Source organism: Temnothorax longispinosus, chromosome 8 (assembly GCF_030848805.1).
Source record: "Temnothorax longispinosus isolate EJ_2023e chromosome 8, Tlon_JGU_v1, whole genome shotgun sequence".
NCBI classification, from domain to species: domain Eukaryota; kingdom Metazoa; phylum Arthropoda; class Insecta; order Hymenoptera; family Formicidae; genus Temnothorax; species Temnothorax longispinosus.
In genome coordinates, this window is record NC_092365.1 from 14211178 (window position 1) to 14233851 (window position 22674).

Sequence of the window (22674 nt, forward strand, 5' to 3'; positions counted from 1 at the left end):
CATCATTCAATAAATACAAGTATATTTTATTTGTAGAATTTGCAAACAGTTGGAAAATACGAACGGCACGGAATTGTTCAATTTATCGCGACGGCGACTGGAGCAATTGTGCGGTCTGTCCGAGGGAAGCAGGCTGAATGGGCAAATAACTTTAGCGAAAAACGAATGTGAGGTAAGCATGCTTTAATGGAAAAGATTTTGTAACGTTTACAACATTTTTCGATTTTTTTTTCTTTTTTTACAGTACAAAACTGCCCGATCGTCAGAACTCAAGCAAATTTTAGAAAAAGCGCGTCAAAGAGCGGAAAAATTAAACGATAAGGATGAAGTCAGAAAGTGAATCATAATATTCCTTATATTTCAATATATGCGAACCGGAATGCTGCAGGAAATTGGAATGATCCAAATATCGAAGCGATATGTGCAAGCGCTTTGTAGTCACGTGAGAATAGCAAATTTAGAAAAATGGAAGATAAAATACAATAAATATCGAATTATTTTATTTTATCTTACGTATTGTGATAATTATTTATTACGAGTTAAAGCCATATCACGTATCAAAGATTTTCAGCAAGCTGGCATGCATGCGCTATTATACAATAAATTAGCTGTGATGTTCTTTTTGCGAGCAATATTATCCATTATTTTAACAAACTTACATACCGCTTTAGTACTCGACAGCAACATTTTGAGCACTTTAAGTTAAATTTAAATGTTAATTAAGTTAAATGTTGCAAAGGAAATATATTATCTCGAATGCGGTAATGATATTAGAAGATAGCAATTATAAAAGAATATGTAATTACAGTATGTGTAATATAAATATATATTATATGATAATCATCAATTATGTATCTTCAACACAAATTGTTAATTAAATCGTTAATTAATGAAAAGGACAGTAACAATCGGCCAAATGTATCCTCTTTTACATACCTGTGTTCTACTTCTTTACGTTACGGTCAATATATGTATATATATTAGATCTATAGTAAGTTGTCTAAGGTCAATCGCTAAGGAAAATCGTGGACTATGTTACTTGTGTTATATTTATTTAAAGCGATCACATACATCATAACAGACATAAATAGGATACTCTAGATGTGTCATTTATGCCGATAAACTATACATTCTTTCCGAGTACTCGACACGAGGTCACGTAACGTGAACACATTTATAATTGTAATATGCTATTTGTCCTTAAAAGCACTTTTATATATGCCATTTAAATAAATAAATGTCACTGTAGATATCCAACAGCGATAACATAAAAATCTTCGACACTGGCAAAATATCAACAGCGTTACGTGCAAAGTGTATAATAATAACTCTCTGTGAAGTTTAATTGATAACAATGCGTTAAAATATTTATGTGCTATGTAAGATACTTTATGAATCAATAATTTGTCTTATAATTCGCTACCTTCACTGTGCTAATACTTAAAATAAAACTGTTATTAAATAACTTTTTTTTTAAATGTGTAAATCTCTTTCAAGGTATTCAGTCTCTCTCAAAACAACTTTGAATTTACTGAGAAATAAAAAACTTTGCTCAAAAGTACTTTGTATCGATGCAACTTTTAGAAAAGTTATTACATAAGTTATATGAATATAACTCGTTACTATTTCAAATAAACGTACTGGATTATCATTAGTACAGAGATGCATAGAAATGTCGGCAGAATTTCGATAGAAAATCTATTATAAAATTTTTGATTTCTAACGTTGCTTTGGTCTTTCATATTTTGACTTGCGTAAGCTCTTAGTCGTAAGACTTAACTGTTCTTTTACACATGAATGATTACACAATTAACACTTGTTACGTAATGATGACGATTAAGTGATTACGATTTATTATTCTTGTCATTCCTTATCATTATTATATTAAAGAAAATTCAGTAGTGATACGGTATTTTCAATTATATACTTCAAGTGTTAATAATATGTGATTAAATCATCAGAAAGAGTTAAATTGGTAGAGAAAAGTAGTGTTCAATATTTTAGATATAAAAGGAGCTAGAGTCTAACAAATCGGAATGTCGAATAACTTGGGTTATGTGAAATGATTAATAACGACATGTGTATTATTATGAGAACGTATGATTTTGTGAATGAGTGTCTCTTAAATTAAGAAAAGAGTTCTTACAATTAGAGAATGCATTTATATAACATGATTTCCTATTTTGCTCTTATCGTAATAATCTTACAGTGATGATATGGGCGAACAAAAGTTTGTGCGTCGTTTTTTATAATTTATATCATGCGCTCGCGCGGACGCAGAGAATGCGGAGAATCGGTATTAGCATTGCCGTAAACTTCTGTCGATAAGATTTACATAAATCTACATGCTAAACGGAAAATCTTGATTCACTGATAATTGATACTCTCATTATTTATCAAAGTATAAATCATTATTCGACCTAAAATTACTTTCCTTTGGCGTATTACCTCTAGAATCTTACACCAAGTACAAATTTATCGAAAACGTGATCATAAAAAGGTGATTAATACGAATGACAAGATTCTTTCGGCTTACACGCTTATGTTACGACTTATAGTGATTGTATATACTTATGTTGATTGTAATGGATAACGAATGACGAATATTAATTGATCGCAACAGATTTAGAATGCAACATTGTTCAACCTCATTTAGAAAACCTCCAATAAAACACATATAAATTTCTGCGATACAGTAGTTGTATAGAGTTATATAGAGAATTATAACAGTAAGTATTTTTTTAAATTAACTTCAACTAAAACTGCACTTTTTTATATATACATTCAACGATCTAATTAAACGTGTGAACACACTTACACTGAAATATTTTCTTATTTCGTAAAAGTAATGCAAAGTAATATTAACATTTATGTGCATTGTTGCGATAATAAATAAGACAAATAAATTGGATCGAAATAAACATATATGTTTCTTAACTTCAGTATGCAAAATAATGTCACGTTCAACTTATAGCTTTTAACGATAAAATAATTGTACTGATGGAAAGTCTTTACTCTTGACTTAGAAATATTTCGTATACACGCAACAGATATTAATTGCTGTTAAAATTAAATTTGAAATAAAATTCTAATGGTTTCTCTATTAAATACAAGCATACATATAATTACACCACAAGATGCAACTAGTCCATATATATATGTATATATAAATATATTTATGTAACACATTTCACGTCATAAATAAACATAACTTTTTATCGATGGCTCAATGCAAGTGTTGTAACTTAAAATACTACGTCTTTCTATGTTTCTTTGAGCCCCACAACAGTTTTCTAATGCGAATTCTCCTTATCATGGATAATAAACAAGCAACTGTCTTATTAATAATGTGACTAATATCACACCTGATTTTATTCACAAGATAAAGAAATCTCATCCTGATCATCATTACAAGGTTTTCTTTTAAATTAAAAAAATCATCATACAATAAGAATAAGAAAGGAAATAAGAAAACAAATATTTTATCTCCTATACCGAAGTTCATAATATATAACAAATGGTTTTTTTTTCTAACAATAAGTGAGATTTTTAGAGTTCGTTCGTAATGAATATAATTGCCGAACGCACAGAAATAAATTTTATAAAATACAATATATATGTATATAGTCATAAAATATTATCAACTTTTTTACATATTATAAAAGTCTTTGTTTCAAAAATGTTTCGTCCAATATAGTATTTTTCGCTCAGATGTTAAATACATATCTTGTGATTTTATGACATAACACAAATTATATAATTATACGTACACTTTTATGTACAACAATAAATAAATCTTGAAGTAATAATAATGAAAGTGATCTCTTAAAGAAAATCTATTAACACATAACGTTGTCAAAAAAATCGAAGAAAATTTCTAAATAATTTAGAAATCAGGAAATAAACCAAGATAATTGAAGCACGCCAACGATACAGTGCATCGATGAAGCGATAATGAAGCGAAAGTTGAATGATTAATATGAATATATGTATGAACGTACAACCTATTGGTCAGTGGCTTCCGTCCCCTTCTTCGATGGAACAGACCTTAACCGATAGGAATACAATGTGAAAACGATTTACATTAGTGTAATATTTAATGAATAGCAAACCTGAAAGCGGATTGATACTCTTTGAAACGAAGAAGGGTGTGTACGTGTGTTATGACGGATGAAAGGAGTATGACAAAGGAGAAAGGAAAAGAGAAGTAAAATCCCATTCAATTTTTGCATTAAGTGATCCTTATACATAAAGCTTGATGTTTTTTCTTTTTGTAAAAATTACCAAAAGCCTCCCGCACTGCGCCCGCCCGGTGGATTATTTACGCGAATGCATGCCCTGCGTGCTTCTTCGACATCCTCTGTAAAAAAAACCGCGCTTATATTCCCACAATATGAAGAATAAAACAAATGAATAAGAATTAATGTATTTCCCACAATTGGCTTACGATATCAAGCTCAAACAATTTATTAAAATTAGACTTATCCTTTATTAGTATGAGACCACCAGAAAATATATGCCACGTATGTCTAAAGACTCAAAAAATAATTTATAATAAGACTCACCGCTGATAGAGAAAGTAGAATCTTGTAGGTTTCTCTGCCCTTCGAGTCTTGGGCCCTTCGTGGATGGTGTCACCACGGCGGATTCTGGTAAAGTACAAGTATTAGGTCGCAATTTTATCTTTGGACTATCGTGAATCGAACCGTTCTGATTGGCTCGTGCCGCAGCCGCGGCTGCAGCCGCTCTCGCTTCTTCCTTAGCCTTCGCAATCGCGGCGTCTTCCTCGGCATGTCTCTTCGCTTCCGCTTCGGTTCGTGCGACTCCACGTGGTCTCTACGCAGTTGCAATATAATGTCAAATTTCAATAATAAAATTTTTATTAATGTTTCATTTTATTCTGATCAAGTTTTAAAAACTTCAAATTTAATTTAAAAAAATATAATCACTTTAACATTATTATTTAAAAATAACCCATCTGTAAAAAATAGCGGCAGAGAGCGAAGTGGAAAGAAAGAAAAAAAAGGATCGGTATGTTATACCTTTTCCTTGTCATTTATCATGTCGTACACATAAGCGCCGAATGGATCCGTGTTTACGTATTTTCCGAAGCCATGAACAGCTTTGAGCTCACATTCGTCCACGCATACGCGTCCACTGACAATCACGTATTCAGGTACGCCAGTCACTTCCATACCCTGTAATCGACCATTAATTAAATAATTAAACTACAGCCGCGTGTGATATTTTTATTGTTGTAGCGTAATCGCGCAATTCAATAATCTCTCTTTTTTTCCAAAAAGAATTATACGACGCGCTGAGAATGTTATAGATATATATATTACGACGAAAATAATTGTCTAAATATAACGCACACAATACTGTGCTGCGCAATACTACAACTATCGTTTCTCGTTGAAAGCAGATGATTCAATCAAACTTGCCTCGAAGATGTTGAAGTCAACGGCCTGGACATGGGTCTCGGCGGAAATGGTGCGTTTCCTGTTGGGATCCCAGACGACAATGTCAGCGTCCGAGCCGACGGCTATAACACCTTTTCGGGGATACAGGTTGAAGATTTTGGCGGCGTTCGTGCTGGTGACCGCAACGAATCGCATGGGATCCATTATGCCAGCGTGTACACCCTTCTCCCAGAGCACTGCCATCCTGTCCTCCACACCGTTCACGCCATTAGGAATCTTCGTAAAATCATCTTTGCCCAGAGCCTTCTGCTCAGTACTGAACGTGCAATTGTCGCTACCAATAACTTGAAGATTATCTCTGAAAAAATGGTCATATTAGTGCGTCTGAAGATTGAACTCTCTGAAAGAAAACAAAAGTTAAGTGGTTACTTTGACATCGAATAAGCTAAAGTAATCGAAATTAATAATACGAAATTAAATAGCAAACGTCAAATGATTAAAAGTTGAGGCACAGTAGTCATTTAATGGTAGTCTTTAAACCAACCCAGCCATTATAAAGACATCGGAGACTCTACTTACTGGGCCAGGTGTTCGGTTAGATAGGCAGGTGTCGTTGGGTCAGGCCGCAACGGAGGGTTAGTAATAAAACGCCTTGCTCTTTCCACGTTTTTGCCGTATTGCTCGCTACCATCGATACCGATGGTGCTCGCCAGGGTTTCCCCGAAAACGATGATACCGTCCGATCGTTTCGCCGACACGACATCGGCAGCCGACTTGCTCGAAATCGCCGTTATGTACAACGGACTATTCACCTAAAGTCGATATTTTTATTCTCTCTTTGAAATAACTGCTACGTTCTCTCTACTAGTCTATATACTAGACAAAGCAATTTACGATTGGAAAAAAATTTATACTGAAATTTCGATAAAAATTTCAAAATGCTCCAGTACTAAAATTATCACTATTACCTTTCATTTTACATATAAGAATCAGCTTTATATATTAATATTAAAGCAATTAATTTCTTTATTTAATATAAAATGTATAAAACACATGTGTAGGTATATGTAAAATTATATTCATATTTTTAATTCCAAACGTACGTATGTCATGCCAAGTATTGATATTATAAATATAAAATTTACAAATGGAAAAGCCAAAAAATATTTTTCAGCTGTGCTTAGATTTATCTTTTAAAAAAGTTTCTAATGAAACATATTTTTATATCAACCTTTATAAAAAAATTTTAATATGTATAATGCGCAATGCTAAGTCCAATAAAAATAATCGTAAGAGGAATTTGTACACGTAACAGGCAAATAAATAAAAATAAAAGAGCAAAGAGAGAACGAAAATAATGATGGCTACTTTCAATATGCATGCGGGTCGGATTTCAACGGAACTATTAAATATAAATTTCAATATGCGAGCGGACAAGTAAAGGACGGCATAATTGTGCAATTTGCGCGTATGTCACGCAAGCGTCTAGCTGGACATAGAATAACATAGAAACTGGATAACTAGAATTACTATTGCTGCAATTGCAACCAATTTCCGCTAATAAGCGGGATAGAAAGTATATGGAGGGAGTAAAATCAATGGTGTGCGTAGACGTAGACCCAAGACTCGGTAAAATCGATACTTTGAGCCGAATATATACGTACATGCTGCAATGTTATTTGAGAAACGCAATTTTTCTCAAAATATTCTATCGAATAGTCGATAGAATAAAGATAATTAACAGTAAAATCGCGAAGAAACATCGAGTTTCTCCATCCGAGATTTTTCACTACTCTCTACAAATCCAACTTTTCTCTCAATGTACTTGACTCATTTATTTAGGAAAAGACCACTCGTGCGTTATTCCTTTTAGAAGTAGAAAGTACGTTGATACGTAACCATTACATCGATCTCGAAACGAAAGTGTTTTCCGACATTCTTACGGACAAGATGCTATACTTGGCAAGGGATTCATTTAAGAATGCAATCGGATTTATGTTTAAGGGGAGAGCCTAAATTAGAACGCTAAAAAAAAGCATAATTTTTGCAATTTTTTTTTGGCTCCAATAAAACGAATCTTTTCGAAACTTTTGGGGTGTTTTATCACACAGTTTGACATTAACAAAAAAACTTTTTTATACAAAAATATTAATTTTTAGTATTAAATGTTCAGCAATATCTATAACCACGTTTTTCGAATTCTTGTACAAGATAGAGAAAAATCTATTTAACTAATCGACTTGATCCAAGATTTTTTAGTTACATAATTGCATTCTCTTCTATATGAACCTAAAAAATTTTTTTAATATCGAAAATTAAACTAATTGTGAGATTTTGAAGAAAAAGTTACGATTTTCGCCAAAAAATTTCAACTTAATTGTTTAAAAAAAAGTTGTTAAATTTAATTTTTTTTATAAATCTCTTAGGCTCACATAGAAGAGAATGCAATTATGTAACTAAAAAATCTTGGATCAAGTCGATTAGTCAAATAGATTTTTCTGTATCTTATACGAGAATTCGAAAAACGTGGTTGTAGATATTGCTGAACATTTAATACTAAAAATCAATATTTTTGTATAAAAAATTTTTTTTGTTAATGTCAAAATGTGTGATAAAACACCCCAAAAGTTTCGAAAAGATTCGTTTTATTGGAGCCGAAAAAAAAATTGCAAAAATTATGCTTTTTCTTAGCATTCTAATTCAGGCTCCCTCCTTAAATATCGCTGTTTACAACTAACAGTTTGTATTGGCTCTACCTAGTTTTGGCTCGTAATACACATATCCGACTTGCTAACGATGAATCCTCAAATTGTGCTTGCGTGTTAATTATCTCTACAATTCTACACAGATGGTTTCATAGATTCACGTTCTAGCTCGCTTCGATGTCAAAGTCGTTCTGTAAATTCATCGATAGTTTCGACTCACTTAGCTAACATGTTCACGAGTACTCGTGGCGTGTCCGTATCTGGTCTGAGTGGTGGACTTATAACGTGACCGGCGGCATGTCTCCAGCATTTGTGTAAGTAGTTGGTACCATCCGTGCCGATTGCAGCTGCCAAGGTTTCACCGAAGACACAAACGCCGCGTTTACGCGCGTCTTCCACTTGCTCGGCGGCACTACGGCTCATCACATGCACTACGTACAGCGGACAATTGACCTAAGCATGCAGAATTTTGATACTAGTACGGCGATAGATGCGATAGTGCCTAAATATGTTTTTAGTTGCCGGAGAAAGAAAGAGAGTAAAAGATGGAGAAATATTATCTTTTTTAATTGTGTATAAAGAGGAAATTTAAGAATATAAAATTAAAAAAGAAAAAAATAAAATTTAAAAAGATATAAGAAAGATAATAAGGCGAGGATTTAGAAAGGAAAAATACAATAGAATGTAGGCATTTTTAGATATTCTTAGGCTATTATCGCATTTTACCGCGTGACACAGATATTTCTTGATCTCGGCACGATTTGAGAATTTCGGACATTGGGCACATGCCACGAAAAGCAGCGTCCTGGTTTCTAATCTACTGAAATTTATGATCGTTCGTGAACTAAATACCACTACGGGTAGCGTGCTAAGTACATCCGTAATAGAACTTAAAAAATGGTGAAATGTAAAAAAGTCTTACGTGCTCGGATAAAATAAAGTATACATCAAAACAGATAACGAAACACGAATATACGAGACCGATTAAGAGATATCAACGTTTTAGCAACGACATTATTGCGAAGCGTTCCGCTTACCTGATTCGCGATAACGCACGCTCTGTTCACAGCCTCCGCTTCGACCTCTTCGGGGCGTGACATCTCGTGGCCTTCCGGGCCGGTTACTCCTGCGGCCAGTAATTTCTTCGCATTCTAAAACAATTTTATGACGATAGGAGAGAGAGCTCGTAAATTGTATTTTGCATTAAAATCCTGTTTCAAACAACATTCAAACATCTTGAGCCTCCGTTATCCAACGTAACTTTCAAGTCACATAGCGGTTTTATGGCTTAGCTTTCTTTTTATGTTACTTTAGATTAGTCGTCGATTGTAATATTTGAAGAGCAGAAGTTTGAAAATTATATATAAAAATATTTGTATATTTTCTAATTTGTGAAATATAAATTTATTATTTATTTTATTTAAATGTGTATATTGAATGCGTGCGCGCGCATATGTGTTCTTTTTAAATTACAAATAACTTACTAAATTATAAATAAAGAATTAAAGACAACTTTAAAAGTACTATGGAGTCTGAAAATGTTGAAATGAAATCTCATTATCTCCGAAGGACATCAGCGAGGATTAATAGTGAAAAGTAGCAAAATGTATGAAACGCAGAATTGATCTCAGATAAATATGTGCATTATCATTAGCGTTTACATAATTTTATATGTATACCTCCGCAATAAGATCACCGTTCTCCGCATGCACCATAGCAACGGCGCCGATTTCTTTACACGCCTTGAAAGTCTCGATCAGCTCCGGATCTCTGAGCATGAACATATCTCGGTACGCCATAAACATTTTGAAGCTACCGACGCCGTGGTCCTTCGCCAACGTTGCCATGTCCTCTTTGACCTGCAGACAGACGAGGCAATGAATACCGATGAATAATGAATCGCGAACGCGGCTTCCTTTCGATTGTACGACTGACGGCAGCAAATAAAGAGGCTCGACGGCAAATCACTCTCTTCCATCGTGCCCTCAGGCAGCACGTGCGAATGGTTTTCTCATCCGCCGTCGCTCGGTATTCCAGTCGCGTGATCGGCAATCGTAGTTATAAGCCGGTTACGAGATCTGCACAACAGTCGCCAATTTACGAAACAAGTTTGTTGGTTTTCCTACGTTTGGAATCGCACTGATCCTTCGAATGTCGGTAATCGAAGCTGTGAACGTAAGAGATTCAAACCACGCTAAGACTAACAAGCTAGCGATAGAATTGAGTTTAACTCTAATTAAATTCTCTATCTGCGTCTCCATATAGCATGGATAAGAATATAATCTGGACGAGAGAGAGACACCAAGTTATATAAATATTGGTTGATCAAGACCATTGATGTAATTGAATTGAATTATTAATATCAAGTGTTAACATCTAATAAATTCGTTTAAAACTTCTATAAACTGAATTACGACCATCTTAATGAGCGGAAACTACAAAAGGTAGAATTGGATTAATGTTATGTATTCCGTGGGCACTGTAATTTACATTGCACCGGAATTACGTAAATTGTCGTTACGCCAATTGTCATTGCGCCTAGTTAACATAATTAACGCGTAAGTCTAACGTATAAACGTCATAAATTGTGCAGTTTCAATTTTGCATATGATCAATAGGGGAAAGAAAGAGGTCAAACCTAAATGAATTTTCTTTCTTAGGAAGATTTCGTGTTAAATGCTGCAATTATCTCATTCCGGGTAAAAAAGGCAGAATAGAGAGTGCACATGGCACGATGACCTGACGTAAGCATTATATTGCATTTACAAGAGTGAGTGCTTGATTGACGCATCGTGTCGTAAAAGTAGGCTATACGTTGATCAGAAACAACTTATCTCAAAATAATTAGAAAGCTATAAGTCGGCTTAATAAGTAGCTAGGAAAACTGATTAAAACAGATTAGAAGTAGATATTTGTATTCTAAACTTAATCGGATTGCAATATATTCATTATAATATGTAGGAAAAAAATTTAAAAAAAAAAAAAAACTGAGATATCGTAATAAATTTACTTTTGGACTCCAAGATGTGACGGCGACGTGCAGCGCATAATCGCAGCATACTTTTTGATCCGCCGACTGCCTGTATCTCTCGTAAGCCTCCACAAGGCTCTCGTCTTTTCGCGGTACCACGAAATCGATGATCATCGTGGTACCGCCAGCGACAGCGGCTTTCGTGCCCTGATAAAAGTCATCTACCGACTTGGTACCCATAAATTCGAACTCGAAATGGGTGTGCGGATCTATGCCACCGGGCATTACGTATTTTCCACGAGCATCGATGGTTCTTGTGCCACCCGGAATAATGAGATTGCGGCCCATTTGCCTGCAAACAGAAATGACAATATTTGTCAACTAATCTTTTCGTTCTGCACAATCAATTCGAGGGACTTTCGACACTAAAGTGCGGCTTGATTAGTCAAATCAATCTCATTATTTTGCATTTACATATGACATTGATACTTGGACGGAGTCTACTGGATCTACCGGGTCTACCGATTACCTAACAGTTACGATCAGTCGCGCTTGCTTGATAAATTACAGCGAACGTAAACGTGTTCGCTGTAGCCACCTCATTCAGTTCTACATGATAGAATTACCGCGATGACGAATCGCGTTACGTTTGTGGCGATTAGACACGTGAGCTGAAAATATACTATGATACTCATATCGTCATATCGCCAAGTAAAATGCCTCGTTACCTTTGAGAAACAAACGCGCGGATCCGCGCCTCACAATTTCCTCTAACAAGCCGAAAAGTGTTTTTCGCGCAAACAACACGTTATACATATAAACGCGGAATATGTACTCGTATAAATCAATATTGTGCGTCGTATGATAAAAATGCATCTCGCATTTGCATACCTGATGATGCCATCCTCGATATAGACATCGCTGTCGATTACTCCATCCTCATTCACGACCTTGCCATTTTTAATTAGCAATCTATTCTGCGAGCTCTAGAAAAGAATAATATTTGCGTTAGTTTAACAAGAATATAGTTTATTTTACAGTTTTAAAAATACGAGCTTAATAATCGAGGAACGATTAACGATTTAACGTAACGGATTCAGCCTCCATGCACCACTCGCGTCCATGACTCGCCCGAATATCGTCCTTGATATAACGCAACTATAACGCATATAACGCAACTTGGTGACTAGTACGCAACGCATGCATGGACATGGACTGATGGACTCCAACATCCGGCATACGCAATTAATATACACGCGCATCGCTATGTATATAGTATATAGCTACTACGCCACTACGGTATTATCAATCAGCGATGTATAAGAGAGCGACGGTTCACGCACTTCCGTTAATGTACGCGATACGGATTTAGAGCATGTACATGATCGCGATGTGCATGATCCGATAAGCAAACAGTTATCTCGTGCTTTTTAAAGAAAATTTCTCTTTGCTTTTGCAGCGAAATTCAACTGAATTGACAAACGAAAATTTTAATTAATGTAATGCTTGCAAACGCCATCCATAAAATACAGAAAATGAATATATTACGTGATAAATTAAATTGGTAAATTATATCTTTTTGTATTCCATTTTTTACATATAAATTATATATATACAATATATATATTTTTTTTTATTTGTATAATACAAAAACTGAAACTCAAGATTTAATTACCATTTAATGTCAACGATCTCGATGACCAACGCGTATGAAATAAAAAAAAATATGACGCAACTTTCAGTTGCATCCTTTGTTTTATTATTGACGTAATATCGTACCGCGTGTACGATCCTTATCTTCTTGGAGAAACAACGTGCGAAAAAGAAGCCGACATTGCGTATATGCACTGATACACCGCAGGGTCCGCAGATTGCATGATGTGCATGGCAGGGTGGGTGCATGGACGAGAGCGTCCTTTTAAAGGGCTTTCGTGCTTTTCGCCCTCGTGCGTGCGAAGAGAATATAAAGACCTAGCGCCTAGCTCCCGGAGAAGGGACGATTGGACGATGGGAATGAAGACGACAGGGCGTCAGGGGAAAAAAATAATTCCTGGCTGTTGCCACCCACGCCAGCTAGTCTAGACTCTAGACCTCTTCGCGCCCCATGGGACTAGTCATAACTATATAGTCATATTGGCAACGAGTTCTTCCGGGCGAGCTTCACGAGATCCTTTCGATCTTGGGTGAACTTTAGCTGCGCTTCCATTGCACTGACGCTTCCACGTCACCGATTAAGAAATCGATTCCGTATTGTTTTGCGTCAAAAGATAATTCGATATACAAACAGACTAATATACTTTTTGATGGATCTAGGATCTAAAATCTAGGACATTCGGTATATCGATTGCAGACGTTCAATAGAATCGGTGCAACAATAAATATGTAAATTTAAATATAGAACAGAAGTGTAGTGGTAGGCGTAGGGTACGTGTAGGAGAAGCTTTGTGAGAAATGTAGAAACGCGGATGCTCGACCTTGGAATTTTATTTGTCGAGAGATCATCGGCAGACGTATTTTTACGTGGGCGGAGACCTTGTCATCTTGGAAGTGTAGTATTAGCAACGGCCGAGAACATATGCGTTTCATGTGTTAGAAATCGGCGCGTGAGTATTTTCGACGAGCATGCTCTTAAGATACGTCACGTATACGGCACCGTGTAATTTTTTTAAGTGAAATCTTTGCAGGAGTGCCTCGAGAGCAATAAAATCCCATTAACTCTTAAAACGAAGTATCAGTATCTAAGACTTAATTCTCTCGACACTCGCAAGTCAATAAATTACGCGATAAACAAATTTATTTTTCCATTTTTAATCTCTTTCTTTCTATCGCGAATTGTTAATTATATAGTAGATAAAATTATTCATGTATCACTATTGCAGATTTTGATCCAAAAAATAAACATCTCGCCATTTTTTACATCTTTTCCATCTAATTCTAATGTAATACGGTAAAAATATCATATCATATAATTTTAAAATTAATAAATTGTATTAAATTAGTAGCGCACAGAAACTAGTTCTGAACTCAGTTAGAATAAACCTTTATATCCTCATGTAAAAAGACATGAAATATATGATAAAATAGAGAATATAACTCTAATTAGATACAATTAATTTTTCAACTTAACACACAGTACAGATTTTTCTCATAAAAATATTTTGTATACAATATACAAGTTATTGTTTACTATATACAAAGCACGTCGCTGTGTAAAAGCGAGGCTAATACGAGACAAAATACGAGTTGCGTGTTAAGCCAGACCAGGGCAGGGGCCCTGGTTAAAATCAATAGTCCCCGACACTTCCTGTCTTTATACGTCTATACGTCTCGAATTCGCCGGCACGAATCGACGCGGTTGTAAGCGAAAATCCCTTATCGCGAATATCTCTTCGCGATTAGATCGCGAGCGGCAATTTGGCGTGTCAGAACGTGCCACTCTCTTTCTCTTTTCATCTCTCAAGGTCTCTCGTAAAGTATGAGACGTGGATTCCGCTTTTAGACTTTCGGTGCTAAGCCGGCTAGGCGCGAGAACGTAGATAGATGAGATAGATCGGTCGGTCTCCCAGCGAATCTCCGTTATCGCTCGGTTGCAATATTTATGCGGCCTGTCGCTTCCTTTATCAACAAAGAAGAAGCTAAGAAGCGGGAGCGGGGCGAGTTACAAAAACTCGCTGCAACTCGCCTCTAATTTATACCGCTCATTTAATTTAATTTAATTTAATTGAAGGTAATGTTGTGACGCGTTGACTTTTCAGATATAAGTACACGCAGGTTGATCAGTTAGAATTTAGATCAATTTAGCGAAAAATCACGCGAAAAAGCTCTGGCATCTAGCGTAAAAGAAAAAAGGAAAATGTGCTGAAGTATCTTTTACCTTTCATCTTTATAAGAAACAAAAGATACCCTCTGCGTCTGAACCGGTAATCCCAAGCGACTAATGAAACTCTCGCAGGGTATCGGAATCCAGGTTGACTCGGTACTTAAATATTAGCGGACGACACACAGCCAAATAACTTTAAGCATTGCGCAATCACCTGATGGATTTAATGTCACGTATTCAAAAAGATTATTAAATAGTTAAAAATTTTTTAACCAAAGACATAATTAACACTTTTTTTTATCTTTAAAAGACGATTCGTGTCACTATATCATTATCACTGAATATGGTAAATGTAGTTTAGAAATGTATATTCCTAACAAAGTAAAATAATACTGAAATTTCACGAAAAATTATAAAATAGGATAAAAATAATAATATTGTATATACATTTAAGAAGTTTCACTTCTCATGAAAACTAGACTCGTTTGCAATCGTTTTTTATTTCTTCCAAATGCACACAGTAGTCATGCAGTGTTTGACAAATATATACATATTCAAATTAATCTGCGCTTGAAAGACTCAATATTATAGTTACGCAAGACATGCAAACTGCTTCTTGTCAATTATTTATCATACGATCGGCGCCTATTAAGTAATTGCGTCTCGTTCTTAATGAGAGATGCCGTACGTGGACGTGCGAACACTGCGCAAACATCTAATTCATGACTGCGTATAAAAGTGTGTGTGAAACTGATGGCGCATTATTTCGTAGAAAATCATTAATTATTTAGAGTTCTGGCTTTATAGCCAGATAGAAGAACTACAGATCTTTTAAAATCTAACAAATACTGTACCGGAAAGTTTCGCAGGACAAAGTGAGACGCTGCGTGCGAGTACAGCGTCTCAGTTTGTACTGACGCGTTTTTCGGCTTTAATGGCCAGAATTATTTGTTTACTCTATCAGAAACTATAGAACTATTGAAAATAAAGAACTTTCAATAATTAACGATTTTCAACGAAATGATATGCCAGCTTCACACACACACACACACACACACACACACACACACACACACACACACACACACACACACACACGCACCGCGCACAAAATTAACGAGAGATCTCTTTGAAATAACATCGTCGTCGCGACGAAGGCGTCCTTGGACCATATACCCGCGCGATCGCATTTAATCGCGTTTTACCCTGTTTCACATTCGCGCGAGAAGATTCACCGCGTACAAGACTGGCATTGAATTGTCTGAATCCTACGCAAAATATTGTCCAAGGTTTCCCACATCCTATTAATGAAAAATTAATAACTTTATTTGCATGGCATTCTACACACGCATTGATTCTTTCTTAATTGACATGTGTTAAGAAGACTGCAATGCTATTGTTAGTATATCGATCTTGCATAACTCCTATGGGCTTTATTATTATTATAGCTTTATACTTGATGCGAACGGGGTCGCGAACGATCCACCGCGTGCCGCGTGCCGCGCCGGTCGGTCTACTCTACATTCGTAAATACGCGGTGCACCGGAAACGGCCAACACAAGTCACACCTGGCTTCCTCTATCCGACTCTATCGCGTTTACGTTTCACAATTCACAATCAGACGTGGTGCTGGCAACGCGTGTTTCGATTGACCGACTTATTGTTAGCGGTCTAGTCAAATTTAACACGATACCGCATCATCGTGAAAACGCAATGGCCGATGATGTACATTGTCCGGTAAGAGGGGATTTTGCGTGAGATCGCTTTGACGCTTTGACCAACAATAACTCTAAATAAAACTCCAAAAATAGATGGACGCGCGAATAGAGGAAGCAGAGCGAGATAAGTAGCTAACAAAAATTGTCGAGGATAATAGTAGCGCGACATGCTTCGAGAGCCATATGTGTCGATCTCTTAATCTAGTGATCTAGTCGATCGTTGATATGACGATAATCTATCGTCACACGTCAATTGACCGTCTCTGCACAGCCAGCACCATATTTTTAGAATAACGACATTGTAATAAGGGTGTAATACGTGATGGAATTCCGAGCTCTTGGGTAAGTGTCGGAAAGTGTTAGACGTCCTGTTCAGAAAAAGAGTTGGACCACACGTTGATAATATAATAGATATCCGAGGATATGGTATACAACTTTACATTCGATCAAGATCGACTTGGATCACAAACACAAAGGACGTATGTTGTTGATGAGTTATATGAAAATAATAGAATGTTACCTCGCGCTGGGAATCAAATGACAACATTAAACGTTCAAACGTGAAATTCAAGTTACTTATAGACTAAATAGCATAGTTTATAAGTTTATTATAAATTCCTACAAACACACAGTGACGAAATAGTAGATAGTTTACAAAGTTAATTATTGTTTAATTATTGTTACTCTAATTAATTGAACGATCGAATAAAAATATTTCAGTTTGCTTTGTCTGACGATTACAGCGGAGAACTTGGAAAACCGCTAAGCTGTTGGTTTCTTACAATGCTCGGTAAAAAAATTATAATAAGAGCTATTTTACGATAGAATAAATAGTCTAGATTTAATAATTGAAACGGCAAGGATACGTCACCAATTATTGGTTAATTAGCGACGATAAAAATAACGTATTCTCTGTTGAAATGAATTATAAACGCGTACAGTGTACACAATTATAAACGTAACACAACGCGCGAGGACGCGAATAAAACCAGGTCAGTTTTCATTAATTACACGTCTTCCATGTATGTACGTGTATGTACGTGTATGTACATCTTTCGCGATCTCTCACGCCTCACGCGTCGTCAGTCGTCACGCGTCGTTACGCGTCGAACCGCGCCTTTGTTTATCCCCCCGCGTACTCTCGTTCCACTCGTGAAATTGTACAGATGAAAAAGGTTGTCGAATGATCGAAGGACGGCACGGTGTCAACGATCAACGACATTTTGATCTCGTCAGGGATTCTCGCGTTTCTCTCCGTCGAAAAGAGCGTGGGAGCGTCGCGCGCGCCGGAGATATCTGCGTCCTGCGATTAATTTTTATTCTCTCGCGAGAGAAAATCGTCGTTATCCGAAACACGTATTCGTGGATTAGTGCTTGAATAACATCGGCTCTCTCTGGAGTCTGAAAGCCGATGTCACAAAACGTATGCTAAAGAGGATATCGGCAATTCTTGGACATTGGGTCGACGAGTCGAGTCGACGAACTATTGATTCGCACTTCGCAGGCCGACCGCCGACGCAGGCAGTCGGCTTCGGCTGTCGCAGCCGCAGAGCGCCGCGCCGCCGCGCCGGCCGGCCTTCACGTCCCAGTACCGTATGATTTTTCCTGTTACATTTTCCGTTACGTTATATTATATTATATTACAAATCTTAGGCACATAACAAGTGAGCTTAAGCTTTTGCGACGTTCACTTTTCCCCACGATATTCCTAACACATTATTTCTTTCAATAAAATCTTTTTCTGTCCTCTAGCTATATAATATTTAATATAAATATAAATACACATGTTTTTGTACCCGACAACAATTTGTCGAATTTAAATTTACCGAAATTACTTTTCTGTTCAAGTTTTCCCATCGAAATCATCTATCCATTGTACGTCAGTACGTGTATAGTCGAGGAAGGTGTGTATCGATGCATATCACGCGCTTTCCGAGTCTTTCTATCCTCTCTCGATAGAATCCGCAAGTAATTGCGGAAGAAAAAGATACGATGGATTTTCGAGATTTTTTACGATATATATATAAATTATAGAAGAAATGTGGAAAGTCTTAAAACGAAAAAAAAACGCGTTATTATTTCATCTAATTCTAATAAACAACGTTGCGATTGTTAAGTTAAATACAGTTAGCGCTTGAAAGATAACACGCTTGAATCTAACCCTAACGGTACGGCGCGTGTTCCGTTTGCAGAATCGGTGAGAAAGAGGATGAGAGCTTTCTGCTTTTAATTGGTGTTAACTAGCAAGTACTGATTAAAGACGAGATGCTAAAATCTACATATACATATATCGGAGTCTGTTACAACAATCACGTTTCATTCTCATTGTCAGGTATGCGCGTCACACTTTATATCCCAATGCCGCACAATAATACACGTTGTATAATACAGACTAATACAGACTTGGACCTAATAACAATAAATTGTCGATATAGGCGTTATTTAATGACACGAGGCTTCTTTTTATCGCTCCTAATGTTCCTATTGACGTTGGCACATTACACAGAAACGCACACAGGGTATAGCTTCCGCCTCGCAAATGTCCGCCCTATTTTCTAAATCGCGGCAGTGGCGGTTGGCGGTGCGTGATGCCTCGCGATAGTTGTTTCTACCCAAAATTGCGGAATAAACATCATTTGACATTACGATTCTTCATCTTCATCTTTCGTTATAACGAGCGTGTTTCTTATAACCGTTTCTTATGATCACGGTATAACAAATATCCTTTGCAAACATCAAGTAATTCTATATAGGCAACAGTCACTAAAAATTCAACCCATCCATTTATGCATCATTAATATAAATATATTGATATAAAATAAAATGTAGACGTCACGGCTTTTTAATAATTTCGTAATTTTACACTGGACATTTTTTATATTTTTGACTTTCGACTCTTCAACTTGTACACGTATACATATATAGGTAAATAATAAGTGGTAATAAAATACATCGAGTCGTCATAAAATCGATAATATAAATTAGTTGCAGCTCTTCGCGGTCTCACAACACTCATATTCTCAACAAGGAGTGATTGAGTCTGTGAAGTTGGCACCTCACTTTCAAAAATCGAAAGTTTTATCAACAGTTCCATTTGCACCCGCAATAGTTCTACAGTTCCTGATAATTTTTAGAAAGAGTTCCGTTGATTTAGTTTAAAAAAATGAATTTTGAAAATATGAGGTGCTAACTTCCCGTAGCACCTCATGTTTCGAAAAAATTAATTTTTACCATGAGATTCTATAGTTCTCGAAGAGTTCTACAGTTCCTGATAGATGTCAGCGACAGTTCCGGCCTTTAATTATTTTTAAACAATTTTTTAATTTGACCGCCAGCACCTCATCTACGAGAAATACGGGGTGCTGACAATTCCGATCGTTTTCTTCAGAGTTCCCGGCAGTTCTCACATAGTTCCGAGCATTTAAATACGTTTTGACAAGAGTTCCAAAGAACTATAAAATATGTTTAAAATTAATTTTTTCGAAACATGAGGTGCTACGGGAAGTTAGCACCTCATATTTTCAAAATTCATTTTTTTTAACTAAATCAACGGAACTCTTTCTAAAAATTATCAGGAACTGTAGAACTATTGCGGGTGCAAATGGAACTGTTGATAAAACTTTCGATTTTTGAAAGTGAGGTGCCAACTTCACAGAGACAGTGATTGACACGTTCACGCCTCATACGATATGTATGAGGTATATGAGATTTGCATCGATACTCTCACGATTGGAATCATGGCACGATATAAGAGAAGAATACCCAAAGGTGCATTAATGTATTTTTCCAAATACATTAATTAACAACTGTTTATTCAAGCATTTGATAAATATCCAAAAACCAATAAAGTTTTCAATTAATTTAATTTAATTTAATTTAATAATGCAAATAACTTTATCTATATCAGAACTCGTAAAAAATAAAGATAGCAATTTAGCAAATTGTAAAATATCTTAAACTTGAACCGTATGTCATTATTCATAAAAATTGTAAATATATTATTATCGTATTTACGTCGAGCGTTACAAACATCTTTTCATTGATTAAAAATTGATTAAAAATACGTTTAATACGATGCCGATGCAAGATGCAGAGTCATAAACAAATCATGCTGGTGAGATACGTTAATTTTAACGTCAACATTTTTACATTTTCTCATCCAACAAGATACAGACTAACGAGACAAGACACGCATACACATACGTGAACGTCGAAAAATAGACGAGGTACGCTCTTATTATAGCAGCCGCGTTAGTAGTCCGATTAAATGCGTGTGTACATACATTATGTCATATGCAAACGATAACCTCAATAAGATAAACGGTATCTTTAAAGTTTACGCGCAAAGATTCGCAAGAGTTGTCATGCACGCGGGAGCAACATGCAGCACGATCCCCCCACGCCGATCAAATCGTCTTATATACCATCAAAGTTATAAGTTATCAACTATTAACCGATATCACGTAAAAAATACACGATATCACTTATCGTTTATAGCTTCGAGCGTCCACAGTGATAGTTTTATACTTTGATTACGGTTACATTATGTATATACATGCCAACTTCAACCATCAACTAGCACGTGTACTAACTCTTTATCTTTATGTGCTATTTGTCAGAGCGAGCTGCAAATACGTTCAGAAAATAATATGGAGTTAATTACTATCCGTCCTATTTCAAATAAATCGAATTTTCAAGCGTAAGCGAGAATTATAGATTATAGAGCACTTGAGAGGCGGAAGTGCTCTAATGAGCAAAGTTGAAAAGTGACCTTACGTCGTTTGAGAAAGTGAGATAAAAATGAAGTCAGCTAGACGCTATAGAGCTAACGACATTAGTGCGGCGCGGCACGGCGCGGGCGGACCCTTTGGCAAATCAATGATACGCGTCTCATCGTTAGTAACATTTACTTTTAGTATTATATGTACATATATTATACATATATTTAGCATGGAAAAACGTTCCTTTTCTGAATGATTCTTGATGATGAAAATCTACGAGATACGTATGTATTTAAAACAGGGGATAAAAATATTTTCTTAAAAATTCCATGTTGACTTCCATGCTGCACAACAGTTTTTACACGATTGCGAAAAACGGGAGAGCGAATATCTCGTTGAAGCCTGGCTCCGGCCGCCCCGGTGCGGTCGACGAGATTTTGCGATTTCGAAACAGGGCAAGGGTGGAACTGAAATCCAATGACCTTATCGAGCGCTAGTTTATCGCAATTTATCGCGTCACCACGCTCCTCGCTCATCCACCATCAGTCCATCACCATCTCGCCCGTTCGCCGTCGCGCGCAGATAAAAATAACGACGCTTTTTTCGCCGCCACCGCCGCCAAACAAGAGGCTAGAGGCTAGCGGCTAGCGGCTAACGGCTAGCGACTAGCGGCCGCGCAGCGGGGGCCGGGAGCTTACAGTTACAGGTGCTAAAACGCACTCACCTGCAGATGAATGGGCACCTTCTTCACTGGAGTACTCATTTCTCGCGGACTCACTTTCCACGGCACTCTCACGATATTTAACCTTCGATGTACAAGCCACTCGGTCCCGTTGACGCAAAACAAAACACGATGTCGTGTTCGCTTCACGCACAGCGTGCAACTCTGAGGTGAGGAATCGTTCTCCTCTTTTCCGGATTCTTCTCTACGCGGACGACGCGGAGGGAGGCGAGCGAAACTGGAAAAAGGAGTACCGTACAATGCAAACTGCGCGCATCGACTGAACGCGATTAGCGACATCGGCCATCGGCGGCCGGCGCCGGCGCTGCGAACGCCCGCGTCCGCGCCCGCGCCTGCGCCTGCGCACGGCAGCGCGCGTCAGTGCCGTTGCCACCGTTTAATATTACTCCAGTCCAGAGGGCGGTAAGGGTGCCAGCTGATGGTGAACGCCCCCCCAGGGTGGACGCCCCCAGAAGCCCCCTCGCGCCCTCACCTCGATCACGCGGAACATTCGGATTAAAGCGCGGAAACATTGCGCGGAAATGTAAAATAAAACGCTTGCAGCATATAAAGCGCGACAAGATCCAAGATTCGT

General features: G+C 36.9%; 2 protein-coding genes across 6 annotated transcripts in view; one reads left to right on the forward strand and one right to left on the reverse strand.

Annotated features, from left to right (window-relative positions):
* LOC139817586 (epidermal growth factor receptor kinase substrate 8) overlaps positions 1-911 on the forward strand; it is a 21350-nt gene extending 20439 nt beyond the window's left edge. For both annotated transcript variants that reach the window (XM_071785792.1, XM_071785793.1), the window contains 2 exons: positions 37-172; positions 245-911. In XM_071785792.1, coding sequence (XP_071641893.1) covers positions 37-172; positions 245-340 — 232 coding nt within the window. In that variant the 3' untranslated portion in view covers positions 341-911. The remainder of the gene's footprint in view (positions 1-36; positions 173-244) is intronic.
* Positions 1-22372, reverse strand: part of Crmp (Collapsin Response Mediator Protein) — a 24579-nt gene extending 2207 nt beyond the window's left edge. The window contains exons 1-10 of one of the 4 annotated variants that reach the window (XM_071785812.1): positions 22083-22372; positions 11991-12085; positions 11139-11451; positions 9808-9987; positions 9166-9279; positions 6003-6235; positions 5445-5781; positions 5043-5198; positions 4566-4836; positions 4285-4360 (exon numbers count right to left, since the gene is read on the reverse strand). In XM_071785812.1, the coding sequence (XP_071641913.1) occupies positions 4285-4360; positions 4566-4836; positions 5043-5198; positions 5445-5781; positions 6003-6235; positions 9166-9279; positions 9808-9987; positions 11139-11451; positions 11991-12085; positions 22083-22121 (1814 nt within the window). In that variant the 5' untranslated portion in view covers positions 22122-22372. Of the gene's footprint in view, positions 1-1031; positions 4361-4565; positions 4837-5042; positions 5199-5444; positions 5782-6002; positions 6236-8348; positions 8582-9165; positions 9280-9807; positions 9988-11138; positions 11452-11990; positions 12086-22082 lie in introns of those variants that run through there. The other 3 variants (XM_071785811.1, XM_071785813.1, XM_071785814.1) reach the window with 3 other exon arrangements.
* Between the last annotated feature and the right edge of the window lie 302 nt (positions 22373-22674).